Source organism: Pleurodeles waltl, chromosome 5 (genome assembly GCF_031143425.1).
Source record: "Pleurodeles waltl isolate 20211129_DDA chromosome 5, aPleWal1.hap1.20221129, whole genome shotgun sequence".
In the NCBI taxonomy this organism is placed as follows: domain Eukaryota; kingdom Metazoa; phylum Chordata; class Amphibia; order Caudata; family Salamandridae; genus Pleurodeles; species Pleurodeles waltl.
This window is the reverse complement of record NC_090444.1, coordinates 734,382,836-734,399,084: the sequence shown is the minus strand read 5'-3', so window position 1 is coordinate 734,399,084 and position 16,249 is coordinate 734,382,836. Positions and strand designations below refer to the sequence as shown.

Here is a 16,249-nt window from a genome sequence, read left to right as displayed (position 1 = left end):
CGTACACTGAAGGTACCTTAGAGGATCCCCCAGATCTGCCTGTACAGCCTTGCAGGGTATGCTGCAGACCCCAACACATTGTTCTGCTTTCCTGCTGCAGAGCCTATCTCAAGCGGGAGAAGGCAGAGCAAAGTGTTTCCTGTGGTAGAGAGGTGTGACCACCTCTCCTTTAGAACTAGGTCTCCCTGGACTGGCCTTCCGGCACCACCAGACTGCTTTGAAGGGTGCATTTGGTGCCCTCCTTGCATAAACCGGTTTGCACCAGTGCAGGAACCCCCGTTTCCCGCTCTGGTGCGAAACCGCACAAAGAACAGGGGCAGTGCCACCCCCTCACCAGCTCTTCCCCTGTGGAGGCGCACAGAACTCTGCCAGGTGGCCACTTGATTCTGCCATCTTGGAAACATGATGTGCAGAGGCCCTTGGGAGCATCTGACTGGTTAGGCCAGGTAGGTGACGTCCCTGACCCTCTCCGACAGGTAGGGCACTGCAGATAGTGCTTAACCCCCTCTTAGGGCTATTAAGGTTTAAGGACCCCCTGAGGGTGGGATCGCAGATTTGTGGAGCAAGACTATACAAAGAACTCTTTGCAAGGCATCTTCTGCCCCAGCCTCCAGAACCGCTGCAGGTGTGCCTTAGGAGCTGAAACAAGACTGTATCCAGTTGGGATGACTTCCATTGCAACATTGTTTCTCCAGCATTCGTTTCTGTGCATCTTCCAGGGTCACAAGGACTCAGTTTGTATTAAGAAGCAAGATGGAATCTCCCTTGGAGTGAAGGAGTCACTCCCCTTCATCCGCAGGCACCTCAAGACAACAATGAACAGCTGGTGGATCCTGTTGTCCTACTGACATCGAAAGGCTCTGCAACACAGGTAGTGGTACTGTGGTCCTCTCCAGGTCCAACGTGACTTCTGACCAACTTGGGTGACAGTAGGCCCTTTCTGCAGCCACTGAAACAGAACCCCTGTACACTGTGACTGTTGCTCTTACCAAGGCTTGTTGACTCTTCCTCCCATACATTTTCAAGCTCCAACAGGGTTGAGGCTCCTGGACCTTGCTGGTCCCCAAAATCCTGCAAAATTCCTGCAACAACTTCTTGCATTTGCCAATACTTGTTTGTGGTCCTGCTGACCACTGACCCCCGGGCAATGCAGCGACCAATGTGGGAAAGCTCGTGGGCAACTCCAAGGATTTTCCTGCATCCCCTGGACTTTACAGGAGGACTTCTTCCTTCACCAACCTGCAGGAACTTCACCTCTAGGAGAGTGGGCACTGACTTCCTCACCGCCTGGACATCTCCGAGTGGTCTGGACACTGTCCCCTTCCTTTTCAGATTCTTCCTGTCCAGAATCCGCCATTGGGCCCCACCCACCTGGTCCACGGGTCACGACAGCAGCTGGACAAACAAGTTTCCCATTGACTCGAACTACGGTTTCCAACGCCACTTCACCCCTATGCACCTGTGCTCCCTTGTGTAGGTACTCCACTTCTCTGGGTATCCACAGGTGGGGGCACTATTTAACCTTACTTGTGCCAAATGGGTTCCTCGGGTCTCTATGGGAAGGGTCCTGTGTTAGTCTACGGGACATCAGACTCGATAACTACGCTGCACCCGGGCACCTGTGGGATTTCCGATACTTACCTTTGGTAATTCCTTACTCCCCCCAGCCATTGGAGTCTAACACACTTACCTTGGTTGGGCACCTCAAATCTTATACCACTTTCTTAGTATATGGTTTGCTCCCGTAAGGTTCCATGTATTCCTATGCTTTTACTGTTTGTATATATTTTGCGAGTAGATATCTTCAAGTGTAGATATACCCAACGTTAAGATAGCACTCGTGATATAATAAAGAATACTTTATTTTATCATTTAACATTTGGTGTGGTTCTTTCTTGTGTGATAATCACTGACTGACTACTGTGGTACTTTATACTCCTCCTTAGTAAGTCTGAGCTGCTCTCCACAGCTACCCCTGGAGAGCTTTGGCTATCTAGGCACCAAAACACTATGACTATGGGTTGCTGGACTCAGGATAGGGGGACACATCATAGGTGTACACCATAAACAGAGTCAGCCTCCTACAGAAGGTAGCAAGGCTTTCTATGCTATTCGGATCACTCTGAGCCCCAGTATGTTTATGTGAAGTCCCGCTTCTGCTGGAGATCAGATTCCTCTGATCTCCACCTTTCCCAGATTGTCACCCCCATCCCAGGAGTGACGCATCCGTCACTATTGTTAGATTTATCTGGGAAAGGGAGAGGGATTTGCCTCTGATTACCTCCAATGCAGTTACCTCAGAGATCTGGAACATGTTGAAGAGATTCCCATGATGCTGCGTCCAATGGAACTTCAGGTACCACTGCAGAACCCTCATATGCCATCTGACATGTGTCACCAGAAAGATGCAGGAGACCATGAGTCCCAACAGCCTCAGAGTCAGTCTCACAGAAATCCAAGATAGAGGCTGAAACATCTGTATCATAGCCTGAATATCCTGGATTCGCAGCTCAGGAGGGTAAGCCAGAAACTCCACTGTGTCCAGAACAGCACCTTTGAAAGGGAACATCTGAGAGGGAGTAAGGTGTAACTTTGTGAATGCAGGAGGTTTGCTGTAGTCAGGAAGTGGGAGACGACAGCCTGGGTCAAGCCCGCCTTCAACAGTCAGTCATCGAGATAGGCGAAGCCTGATACCCAGATCTCCACAGATGAGCATGAACCACCACTATCACTTAATGAACACCCAAGGGGAGTTGGTAAGACCAAAGTGAAGCATGGTGAACTGAAAGTGCTCGTGGCCTATCATGAAGCTCAAGTAACTTCTGTGGGCAGACAGGACAGTGTTTTGGAAATAAGCGTCTTCCGATTCCAACACTACCATCCAGACTCCTTTGTCCAGGGCAGAAAATACAGGGACCAACATGAGTATGTTTAACTTGTTCTTATCTTCGTAAGGACAAGATTTAGGGCTCCTAGCTCTAGAACAGGCAAAGGCCCTTACCCTTTTTGGGAACTAGAAAATAGTGGGAATAACAACAGCAGCCTACTTCTGGCACTAGAACCCTCTCTATGGGACCCTTGGTCAAAAGAGCCACAACTTTCTCGAGGAAAAGGGACAGATGATCCACCATCATCCAGTCTCGAGATGGTGGCATGGACGAAGGGGTAGCCCCTTCAGACGATCTTCAAAACCCACCTTCCTCTTTCTCTGATGAGGATTTTTCTAAGATTCTAGGGGCAAATAATATAGCAAATAGAGTGCAAACCCTACCTAAGGGTTTAAATGATGAATGGACTAAGGTATTAAATTTGAAGAAGGAGATGGAACGTACCAAGGCCCATGCAGATTTTATGTTAGACTATTTGAGAGCTGAGCTGGCATGATCCCTTTTGGGTTATGGGTTCGCAACATATCTGGGCTTTTTGTAGAGATCCAGATATTCCTGGAAAAGTGGTTTCTTATTACTAATAGATTTCACAGGATTGGATGCTTTTGATAGTGGGGACAGCCAGAGAGTTAGTTGAGATTCTCAACAAAGAGATAGATTCACTAGGGCAGAACCTTAAACAATCTAACTCACTTGATAAAGCAAAGAAAATACTTGAAGCAATAAACAATGAACTGTACTTCTTCAGTCAGTATCTAATCAAAATGAAGACACGGAAATTGAAGAGGGATATAAGATACTTCTCTCAAGAAAGTATTTATCTATATTTGAGTGATAACGATTATCCGCAAGTGTTGACGGAACATGCTCAGTTTCATAAGCAGGACGGTACTTGTACAAAAAAAAAAAAAAAACAGTTATGTTTTCTGATACATTGGATTCTGAAGGGGAGGGTAGTTGCCACCACTTCGATTCATTTTGACATCGTCAAAATTACACTGAGGATTACAATAAGTCGGTTTTCAGGATACAGGTGGAGCGGATATCGCCTCAAAGCCAGGAACCAGGACCTCATTTTCTACACATCAGGAAAAACTGAATCATATTCCTGTCTTCAATTTGAGCAGCAAAGAGGTTGAATTTGTCTCCAAAAATATTTTGACCAAGGGACTGTCATTTATCCCTAGTTGAGGATGTGACTCTTTTTAACTTATGAGAGATTTATTTGCATTTTTACGTACAATATCAGACTGAAAAAGGTAGGTGAACACCTCAGGTCTCAAAACTGCTTCCACCTTCACACCACCTCTTGATAGATTGGGTCCAGAGGGGCAAACGTTTGAAAAAGTGGTCCTTAAAAAGATACAGAAGGCTATCAACTATGTACCAAAACCTCCATACAGCATGTCCTAGAAGGAAAGCTCTGAATTGAGGAAAGTGAGTGAAGATCCTGACATTACAGCCTAGAGGTCCCACAGAATGGCATCATATGCCAAACAGAGTTTGATTTCCTCAAGCACACACAACAGTCTGTCATCTATTCCATTCAAAAAAATCACAAAAAACGTTAACGATCCTCCACTTCGCCCCATGGTAATCACCATTGGAGCAGCAACTGAGCCTCTTTCCAAAAAAGTGGCTGTATTATTTAAACCGTTGGAGAGTAAACCGCCCTTCTTTGAGGGTAGAAAGTTCAAGCCTCAGAGTGAAATTTTAGTTACCCTGGACACTGAAGCACTGTAACTAAACATTCCTCAACAGCAAGCACTAGCCACTACCATAGGCATACATAATAAAGGAGATAGGATACTACAGCAAACATTCATTTCGCAATATTTGGAAATAGTGCTTTTTGAAAACTTTTTTGAATTTGATGGCAAAATGTAACACCAAATCAAAGGAGTCATTATGGGAGTGGCCTGTGCCCCCAGTGTGCCAAACTTGTATATGGGAGAATTTGAAGAAAAATGCATCTATAATGAGATTGTCCCAGTTTACTAAAATGTCAGGTATTGGTCAAGGTATATTGATGATATCATCTTTCTTTGGAGTGGGGAGCAAGAAAACTTGTAGGAATTCATTTGCTGGCTAAGCCTATGTGATCAAAATTTGAAATGTACTACCTATGTAAGTCGTACACAAGTGGAATTCTGGGATATTGTGATCAACCCTTATGGTTGCATTATATACTGAACCCAAAGCTCGAAGTGCTCTGCTTCACTTTAATAGTTACCACCCCAAGTGCCAGAAGCAAGGCATTCCATTCAGTCAATTGCTTAGGTTGCAACGCAACTGCACACACCTCAATGAGTTCCTTTAGCATGCAGAATTTTTTTAATGCAAACTACTCAACCAAGGCTATCCTGAAAGGCTAGTTAGGGATTCATACAAGACAGCAAGATACTATGATCGAGACAGAATGTTTGTGAGTAGAAAAAAAGAACAGGACAATAGGCTAGTCTGTGTAATACACCAGTCTACCTTAAATAACAGGATCAGACAGATAATGAACTCACAGTGGCATATCTTGAATGTTAATCCTGATGACAGCCCTCTACAGGATCCTCTGTTTGCATTCCGGAAGGACCAAAACTTGAGCAATATGTTGGTTAAGTCTTGTTCCACTGAACAACTGGATAAAAGGCAGAGAATACTAACAGGCATGAGTCCTATAAAAGGAAATTACAAATGTGGCACCTGCCATCCATGCCAAGATGCTATTGTGCCCCCATAGATAAGACTGGGAAATAAGATGGTTAAACTAACTTCTATGACCAACTGCAGAACAAGTAACATCATTTACCTTATCATGTGTCCATGTGCAACAAAAGATGGAAGACACTCATAACCACAACAATTATCAGATTATCAACCAAGTGTACCATCCACCACAAGACAACAGCTGTCACAATGGTGACAGATCTCATGATGGCTCCTTGAAGAGCACAATTTGGTGGGAGATGAACAATGTATGTTCAAATTATGTAAATGACGGGAACATTTACCTTAAAACATATTTATGTAATTTGCAACTGAAAAAACCTTGGAATAAACACCTGCTACAAATCCAATTAAAAAAAATCAGGTCACAAATTCGAGTGATTAATTTCTTTGGAGTAAGACTTAGCCAAGTTCCAAAAATGAAACGTCTAGATGACTTTACAGTCAAAAACAACCACAGTAATATTTTAATATGCTCAATCCTTTGATGAGAAACCTATTTAGAAGGCTTAGACTTTGTCTATTTCCTATGTTAGACTTTTAAATTAACTGGCATACAGTAAATAACCATATTCACTGTTGAATTATGCTGTGATAAAGGAGAAAAACTAGTGCAGATTCTGCACCTTTGTCAACTAGAGGAAGACTAAGAAATTAAAAATCCCTAAATTGTCTTGGCAACAGAAAATATAATGAATCAATTATTAGCAGTCTAAAAATCCCGAACAAGATGATTTCTAAAATGACAGAATGCTCTGAGTGTACATTCCTAATTCTGCTAATTGTTTTCAAGGTCTTTTTATTTACCAGTATATGGCAGGTGATGCAAGGAGGAACAGTGATGCTTTTGACTCAAACTGTGAGGAGAATGCTCCTACTTGTCTTGCCAAGGTGAGACTCTTCATCAAGAAGAGATAAGATTAGGGTAAGGCTCGAAGGGGGACATGCAGGAAAGGAAAGGGTTACTGGGTGGGGGTGCCTTAGTCATGAGACATTACATAAATTTCATCAGAATGAGCCAGTAAGCAATCTCCACAATTTTAAGTGCAGGTTAGAACGCCTGTAGTTAACGCTGAAACATCAGCTACCAGCAATGTTTAAGTCATGTGGTGGCCAGACCATGGGAATAATATTTGTCCACATTGAAAGGAGTACCGCTTTGAGTGGATTTCTACACCGGAAGCTAAGTCCGGAACTCTGCTAGGGAGAAATGTGGAAGTCCAGAAGAGAATCAAAAAGGGTACTTGTGACATGTTCTCTACTGAGCAAAGCATACCAGGTTGACCACAAGGACGAAATCAAATGAAGGATGGCACATGGTAATCACACACGGAATGTTCAGTACTCCACTGAGCAAGTAAATAGTGCATCATTTTGAATTGAACACAGGAATTCATGAGATGAAACTGTATAAGCATGCAAAAGTAATGAAAAAGTTGTTTGCATCATACCTTAAAGACTTTGGCAGCAAGAGGATCTTTTTCCAAATCAATATCTAAAGGATCAATATCCACTTCCATCAGATCTTGAAGTAATTCAAGGTCAATGTCTTTATCCTTCTCCAAAGATGATAAAGGTGGAGCACCTTTGGTGATACAACAAAAAGCATTTGTAGTCAAGCAACAAAATTGTTTTCTTATAAAACTTCATAATATTGTGTAAATGTCAGGGGCAAAGATCCATCGATTTATCATATCAGCTTAGTTCAAGACACAAACACTAAACAAAATGAAAGATGCGCAAAGACTATTTTCATACAGAATCTGAATATTAAACATTATTGAACACTGGGGAATAGCATCTAACTGCTGTGAAGTTTAGATGCGACTCAAGCCCTGCACCCCAGAACAAATGATAATTTTGACTTTAATGTAAATGTTTTCTCTCCAGATGATTTATCTTTGCAATAATCAAGACCAGAGGATCGGCCAACAAAAAAATATTTGCAGACACAGGGGGAGGTGTAGGAACTAAGGATACCTTAAAGGGTTAATAGACCTGCTTGTCCATTTCACAGAAAATTACTCCACATAAGACCATGAATAATATATGAAAACAGACTAAATCTGCAGAAGAACCATATTATCTGACAGCACCAATGTTACAGGTATTATTTCCACTACAGATTCCTAATATTCTTAAACATTTCCTAAACACTGTCTAATAAACATCGACGGTGGGACATAGGACAATGAAACAGTTAAGACTGTCACAAGAAAGGTGCCACACGAAAATATACTAAAACACTAAATTCTCAAACAAAACACTCATCCAAGAATCGGACAAGAACAATAACATTACACAAAATTATTCAGATAAGTCCAAGTGGTTGCCCCACAGACCACAGGGAGTGGAAGACCCCTCAACCAAACAGCTTTAGCTGCTCTTCCACCAGTAAAATGAGGAAAGTGTTCTTTAGGTGGAGTCTTAATGCCAGCTTCATACAATTAAAACAGGTTTCTATTCAAAGAATTCGTATACTGCTTCTTTCTTTGAACGTACAGCGTGTACAAACAACTTTTTACATTCCATATATAAGCATTGTGGATATGTAAGTGTGAACATATTTTCTGAATTATTAGCTCTTCCTCTACTTAAAATGAAAAATGCATACATTTGGATACATTGCTGTTAGAAATTGGGTCTCTAGTTGGCAGAGGCATACGCCCTTCTCCAAGTAGGGTCCACAATCTTAGTCAGGGTAAGTCACAACACAATCCAAATAATCCTGTGCTCACCCTGTGGTAGCGTGGCAAAGAGCAGGCTGGCTTAACTTAGAAGGCAATGTGTAGAGTATTTGTGCAATAACTAATACAGTAACACATTGAAAACACCACAAAAAGTACTCCACACCAATTTAGAAAATAGATAATGTTTATCTGAATAAAAAAAAGATAAAAATGACAAAAATCCAATATGCACAAGTAGCGATATCACTTTAGAGGTTTAAACGAGTCTTAATTCTTAAGAATCAGTGGTTATATCCTTGTAACACACAGTACCTGGGAGGTGTCAAAAATAACTCACGGGCCGCAGAGGTGGAAATGCGCTGAACAATAAAGCAGTGCATCAGATTTTACAGCACGGCACAGATGAGGCATTGTTTCTTTCCACACTGCGTTGATTTCCAGGAGCGCAGCCTTGGTTTCTCACTGCGATGCAGGGATATTTTAATGACTAGGGAAGATGCGTGGAAAATCCTTTATGTGCTGGTAGAAGGAGCAGGCGTTGCCGCAATCCGGTAGGTGATGCAGCGATTTTTTCATCACGAGGGATTTTCTTCTCTAGGGTGAAGTCTTTGTGGCCCTAAGACTTCAGAACAGAAAGCAAGCCCAATCTAAGCCCTTGGAGAGCACTTATGGGAAAGGCAGAGTACTTCCAGCAGAGTCAGAGGCTGGCAGGCAACAAGCAGGGCAGTAGTCCTTCTCAGCAAAGCAGTCCAGATGTGTCCTTTGGGTAGCCAGGCAGTCCCTCTGACAGAGTTCAGGTGTAGATCCAGAAGTGTCTTATTTGGTGAGGACAGAGTATATATACACCCAAACGTGCCTTTGAAGAGGGGAATCTTCAAAGAGTAGTTTTGAAATGCACTACTTCCCCTTTCAGCCATTAGATGTCTGCCAGGATCCCTGTGGTGGGTTATCAGTCCTTTGTGTGAGGGAAATCCAGTGGCCTTTGAAGTGTAAGAGAGAGCCGCTCCACCCCTGCTGCCCAGGGAGACCCATTCAGTATGAAGATGAATTCAGGTGTGACTAAGCATCCTGTGTTTATGGCCGTCTGGGTGGAAGGCACAAGGGGAGCTGTCAACCAGCACAGGCCAGATGTTGACTGGAGACAGGCTGTAAGGCACAGATGGCATTAAGTGCAGAGAAATGCCCACTTTCTAAAAGTGGCATTTCTTAAATAGCAATATTAAATCCAACTTCACCAGTAAGTAGGATTTTCTATTACCATTCTGGCCATACTAAATATGACAAGGCTACTCCTTCCAGATCAGAATCAACCACTTAAAAGTATATGAGAGCAGTTCTAATGCTAGTTTATGAGAGGAGCAGGCCTCTCAGTAGTGGAAAACGAATTTGTGAGTTTTTCAGTATCAGGACATGTAAAACACGAAGTACATATCCTACCTGTTACTTACATAGCACCCTGCACTATGGGTTACCTAGGGCCTACCTTAGGGGTTACATATGTAAGAAAAGGGGGATTTAATGCTTGGAGAGTAGTTTTAAATGCCAAGTTGAAGTGGCAGTAAAACTGCACACCAAGACCTAGCAATGGCAGGCCTGAGACATGGTTAAGGGTCTACTTATGGGGGTGGCATGATCAGTGCTGCAGGCCCACTAGTAGCATTTAATGTACAGGTACTGGACACAGGTAGTGCACTTTACTAGGGATTTACAGGTAAAGTAAATATGCCAATTGGGTTGGAACCAATGTCACCATGTTTGTAGGGAGAGAACACATGCACTATAGCACTGGTTAGCAGTGGGAATGTAGCCCTGGCTAGCAGTGGGAAAGTGATTAGAGTCCTAAAGCCAACAGAAAATGAGGTCAGAAAAAAAAGCAGGAGGAAAGCAAAAAGTTTGGGGGTTACCCTTCAGAGAGGGCCATTTTCCAACAATTGCTTTGAATGATGATCCAGAATTAACTTTAGTAAAGTGACTATATCACATAAAGCTTCACATAATCTTTTGACAACAGCATATAAGACAAATCAATGTACAATGATTAAGGCACACCCTTCTAATCATTATGTTCAAAACCACATCCAAAGACCACTGTGTAGGGAAAGAGAGAGGTTTGAGATACTAGTTCACCATGAATTATGAGGAGGAGCGAACTACTGCTGCAGTACAAATGGCTACTTCTTATGGTTTACATTTTGAAGAAGGACCACACTGCTGAACTTTAAGGCCTGGCTTTAACAAGAATTAAAATCAGAAATCCCAAGATAGTGACTAGTTTGCATGAAAACTAGTGAATATCTCTATGTTTTGAGCCCAAGGTTGTATTTCACAGTGTTTTAGACTGCTTCATCATCAGAAAACATTACTCTGTTGGACTAGTTGGTGGGGGGGAGAGGGTGACCACTGCCTCTCAACCATGCTCGAAGGGCTTAGGTGAACAAGTTACTTACCTTTGGTAACGCCGTATCTGGTGGAAACCTGTTCTACTTGAAGATTCCCTCCAGGCACCAGTCTGGATCCAGAGATTATTCTCGAGCAATACACCTGCGGGCAGTCAGGTGGTACTGGACAGCTCCGCGTTCGTCGATGGCATGGTGGACGTCGAGGGGCCTATATAGGTCCCAACCTGCATGCTGACGTTCCACCCCAAGAGCGCAGAGCCGTGAAGAACACTGATCACTAGTGCTTCAAAACTAGGGCCTTAAAAGTAAGTTTCTAGAAACAAGTTTGCGGGGAGGATGGGTGGTTTGGTAAGGAATCTGAAACTAGAATATGTGTCTACAACATAAGGCGCTGCTGAACGTAAGTAACTTGTTCATCTGGTACAGACTTTTAGTTGCAGCTACCTTACCTCAGAATAGATACACAAGCAATACCATCCCTAGAGGTGGGTCTGCGAATCAAGATCATACTAGGAAGTCCAGCAGGACCGAATCGACAAAAAAGGTGTAGCTTTGGACCAAACTGTCCAGGTAGTATTGTTTAGTGAACGTGTACAGAAAAACCCACAATACTGGTAGACAGATGTCCAGGTCTGGAACTCTGCATGCTAGCACAGTGGTTGCAACTGTCGCTCCGGTACAGTGAGTGTGCAAACCTTCCGGGGGTTGCTTTGGTTTTTAGCCAATGTGTTGCACATTTTAATGCAGAGAACATCCCATGTAGAAATTGTCTTCTTCTGCACCGTCCAACCTTTCTTCGCTCCCACACATTCAAAGAGTTGATCATCCACCCGGAACTCTTTCGTACGATCAAGGTAGAATGCCAATGCTCTTTTTGGGTCCAGGCGGTGGAGTCTCTCCGCTTCCTTAGAAGGATGAGAGGTGGTGCGTAAAAAGTAGATAAGGTCATGGTTTAGCCTACATTAAAGGGCGTGACCACTTTTGGCAAAATGGAATCCCTGTGTGAAGCACCACTTTCTCAGGAAAGAGGGAAAAGTATGGTGGCCTAGATGATAACGTCTGCAGCTCACTCATCCTGCGGGCAGATGTAATGGCCACAAGGAAGGTGATTTTTAACATCAAAAGCCTGAGAGGACAATTATGGCGTGACTCAAAAAGACCGGACATTGAAGTAAGAACCAAATCCCATTGAGGCATCATGAATGGTGATGGAGGAAACATATAGGTGAGACGTTTAAGGAACCTACTAACTATTGGAGACTTAAACAAAGAGGGTTGGATCAAGTAATCTACAAAATGCAGACATATAACCTTTGAGGGTGCCAAAATCAGATCCCTGCTGGACCAAATAAAGTATAAACAGGAGGATTTCGGAAAGAGGAACAGAGAGGGGGGTCAACAGACTTGTCTGTGCACCACACCACAAATTTGTTCCATCAACAGGTGTATACCATTTTGGTGGATGGACGCTTGCCTGTCAAGATAATGCTACAGACTTTGGGGCGGAAGGTCAAAAGCTGTCAACTGCCGCTGCTCAATCTCCATGCAAGAAGGTAGAGACTGGACAGGTCTAGGCGGAGACCCTTCCCCCTGTTGCTATGACAGAAGATCCACCCAAAGGGGCAGTCTGATCAGAGGACCGATAACCATGCTGAATCGCTCAGGACACCAGACTCTTCGTGCCCAGTTTGGAGTCAGAAGGATTATGTGGGCCCCATTGTTCTTAATCTTCTTGAGAACTCTGGGCAGAAGTGGTATGGGCAGACGTAGGAATCTATATCTCTATATGGTGCACTGAAAAGAAGTACACTCTGCAGAGATTTCAGTGGATCCCCGACTGGTTTGCAGAGGCAAAAGTACATGGGTCTAATGCTCTATTTTGTGGCTGTGTGGGGTGGCAGTTTGGCTTATCAGAGGGTAGTGCTAAGCATTTGTTGAACTCACAGAGGCAATAAATTACACACTCAAAGAATAAATCCAAGACTAAATAAGAAAAATAACACTTCTTTTTATACATGGGTCAAACCCAAGAACTTCAGAATAGGATTAGCACTTTTTCAAGCATAAATACTTTTCAGTTTAAAAAATCACCACTTGGTGCAATTGTCATAGTTCTTCAATGTTAACTTATGGAGGAAAACAATGTTCAGCAAACACAGGGTTAACGACGACTTCCGAGGCCAATCTCAGGGAGTTACAGTAAGTACTGGGGATTGATCAGAACCAAACCAGCAGGTCACCCCGAGCAGCAATGGGGCGGCCGGATGCAGTAGGGCGGCCGGATGCAGTAATACGTCGGGTGCACAATGGTTTCAGATGGGGGTCCTTGTGAAAACAGGCTGCAGCCTCTCGCTCGGAAGCCAGTCGCGAACAACAAAAAGGTAAGTTGTAGACTTGGGGTGCTCAGGGTATAGGTGCACCGTTGGTCCTTTTCTCCAAGGGAGACAGATCCCGTGGTGTCCTTAGGTGTTGGGTTTCTTCGTCAGGGAGCACTCGCGGTCAGGGTGTCCTGCATGTTGAGGCTACAGGCGTCGTCTGACAGTCCAGCAGGGTGGACCCAGGGTGGCCTTGACCTCAGGGGAGCCGTAGGATGTTGTCGGCACCAGTGACCAATCTCAAATGTGGTCAGGGGCAACAGGTGCAGTGGTTGCTAGAGGTGCCAGGATTTCTCTCATTGCAAGGCTACGGGAGAGGGGGGCCAGCATGGAGGGACTGCAGGCGACTTGGGGGAGTCCAAGATGGGTGAGACCACACTGGAATCGGACTCTTGACAGCTGGGGAACTTTGCTGGGACCGTTGGATGACTTCACTTTGGTTTGTGGGTGTCAGCTGCAGAGGTCACTTCAGGTGTTGGGTCTTTGCTGTTCTGGAGTCTGCAGAGTCCTTGCTTGAAACTTTGTTGCAAAGCAGAGCAGCTGCTCACAGGGGTCTTAAGTCTTTATGCAAGGAAGGCAGTCCTCCTGGGTTTCAGTCCTGGGTCAGTCTCCACCATCTGGAGAGACCTGGATTGCATTACAAGGGCAGGTAGGCCTTTGAAGCTTCCCGCCAAGGAATGTCCATCCTGCCTGTGGGAGGTGATAACACCCTCACCCAGTGCAGTCTTTTTATTTCTGGCCCTCAAGAGAACTGGCTCTCACTTTGGGTGGGGGCAGAAACACATCTATGGTGGCTGAACTGGTCAGGGTCAGTCAGTCAACCCACTAGTAGCTGGTAAGTTTTCAGGGGGCACCTCTAAGGTGCCCTCTGGGCGCTGTTATTAATAAGTCCCTCACTGGCATCAGTGAGGGTTTATTAATCTGAGATGTTTGATACCAAACACCCCTATACTCAGAGAAGCCATCATGTAGTTGGGGAACTCGTACTGACCACTGTCCAGAACATGCATTTAAAATGGCTTCCCTGGTCACTTACTATATCTGAGAATCAACAAAGACATGGCAGAGGCATATCTCCTCATGTAGACACGCCGTCACAGGTAGTATAATGCACCTTGCCTTAGGGTTGTAAGGCCTGCTAGAGGGGTGACTTACATATATTGTATGCAGTGTTTAGAGGACATGGCACACAGGCTGTGCACCATGTCATGTTTTCACTTTTGTCTGCACCAAGACATGCAGCCTGCAATTACACCTGGTCATGTGTGGGGACCCTTAGGTGGAAACAATCTGCAGCCCTTAGGGACTCTTCTTAGCATCTCAGGCCCTAGGTACCAGGGGTACAATTTACTAAAGACTTACAGTGGGTGCTAGAGGTTTGCCAATTGGGAAAACAAATGTGCAGTATTGGAGGGAAGAGATCTCGCGCTGGGGTCCTGGTTAGCAGGAGTCAAGTGCACTTTCAGTCAAAATTACACCAGAAAGGCAAAATGTGAGGGTGTGATCATGTCAAAAGAGGCACTTTCCTACAGCGGAAAGACATACAGGAGCCCTGAGCTCCACTCGAGACGAAAACTGTCACTGAGCGAGTGCTGCCTTGGGATCTCCAACATGCCAAACTATGACATTGTGCGTTCTCTGCGAAGGTGAACAAATTTAACCAAGGCTCTCCACACTTCTGAAAAATCTTGCGCCACCTCCGATGTACTTTGTGATCGATCAGGCATTGACGGCTGAGTTTGTCTGCTCTGGCTTTCAAAGAGTCGGCCAAGTGTTCCAGCCATGTCTAGAGGCACAGGGCCTCCTGACAAAGGGTCCACGACCCCAATCCGCCCTGCTTGCTGTATCATCACATGGAGGTGGTGTTGTCTGTAAACACCTGCACTTCTTTCCCTTTGACAGAGGGAAGGAATGCTTTCAATGTCAGCTTGACAGTCATGCTGATGTGTAGCCGGGTCTCCGACGAAGACCAGATGCCTCTGATTTCCACCTCTCCAATGTGGCCGCTGTAGTAAAGTGCCATCTTTCTGGCATAGTTACCCCCACATTTTGCATGATGTCAGTGTGTTTAGACTGTAGTTCACTGGGATCCTGTTGATCAGGACCCCCAGGGCCTGTGCTCTCTCCTCTCAATTTGGTTGCTGGGGATCGTTACACCCATCATTTGGCATACTGGTGCACCCATATAAATCTCTAGTATATGGTACTTAGGTACCCAAGGCATTGGTACACCATGGGTCTCCCATGGGCTGCAGCATGCATTGTGCCACCCATCGGGCCCATGCAAACTGTGTCTGCAGGCCTGCCATCGCAGCCTGTATGAAATGGTGAATGCACCCTTTCACCACTGATATAAGGTTTACTTTATATCCTGATCACTGCATCTAGACACTATAAGTCACCCCTCTGGTAGGCCCTTCAGCCCAAGGGCAGGGTGCATGTCCCCAAGTGTGAGAGTACCCTTGCATGAGCTGGGTACCCCTACAAACCCCAGACTGCATTACCTGGGCAGTGTAAGTGTAGGGAAGACATCTTAAGGTATGTAGTTGGCACTGGTCAGCGCAAATGGTAAAACTACACAATGCCTTCTCCAAACCTAGGCAAGTTTAGTATCAAACATTTTGGAATCATGCAACTACACCGATTCTGGTGCTAGTTGCATGATCCCCTGTACTCTGGGGGTTCCTTAGAGGATTTCCCAGTTCTGCCTGGGCAGCCTTACGGGTTCTGGCTGCCAGCCCACGCTGCTGCCGACCCCAGACACTGTTCTGCCCTCCTGCTGGTGAGCCTGGCTCAAGCACAGGAAGGAAAAACAAAGGATTTCCTGCAAGGTAGAGGTGTGACCACTTCCCCCTGTGTATTAGGTGTCCAAGGGCTGGGGTGGGGTGGCCTCTGAGTGCCACCAGACTGCTTTGAAGGGCACATTTGGTGCCCTCCTTGCACAAACTGGTTTACAGCAGTGCAGAAACCCCCGGTTCCCACTCTGGAGCAAAACCAGACAAAGGAAAGGGGAGTGACCATCCCCCTTTCCCCCTTTCCAGCTCCTCCCCGAGGGAGGTGGACAGAGCTCTGCCAGATGGCTACTTGATTCTGCCATCTAGGAAATAAGATAAGATGTGCAGAGGTCTCTGTGAGCATATGACTTATGAGGCCAGGTGGGTGACGTCCCTGACCCC

At 45.0% G+C, this 16,249-nt stretch overlaps 1 protein-coding gene across 4 annotated transcripts in view; it reads right to left on the bottom strand.

Annotated features, from left to right (window-relative positions):
• Positions 1 to 16,249, bottom strand: part of BIRC6 (baculoviral IAP repeat containing 6) — a 1,722,273-nt gene that overhangs the window by 740,846 nt on the left and 965,178 nt on the right. For all 4 annotated transcript variants that reach the window (XM_069234691.1, XM_069234693.1, XM_069234692.1 and 1 more), the window contains one exon: positions 7,061 to 7,194. In XM_069234691.1, the coding sequence (XP_069090792.1) occupies positions 7,061 to 7,194 (134 nt within the window). The remainder of the gene's footprint in view (positions 1 to 7,060; positions 7,195 to 16,249) is intronic.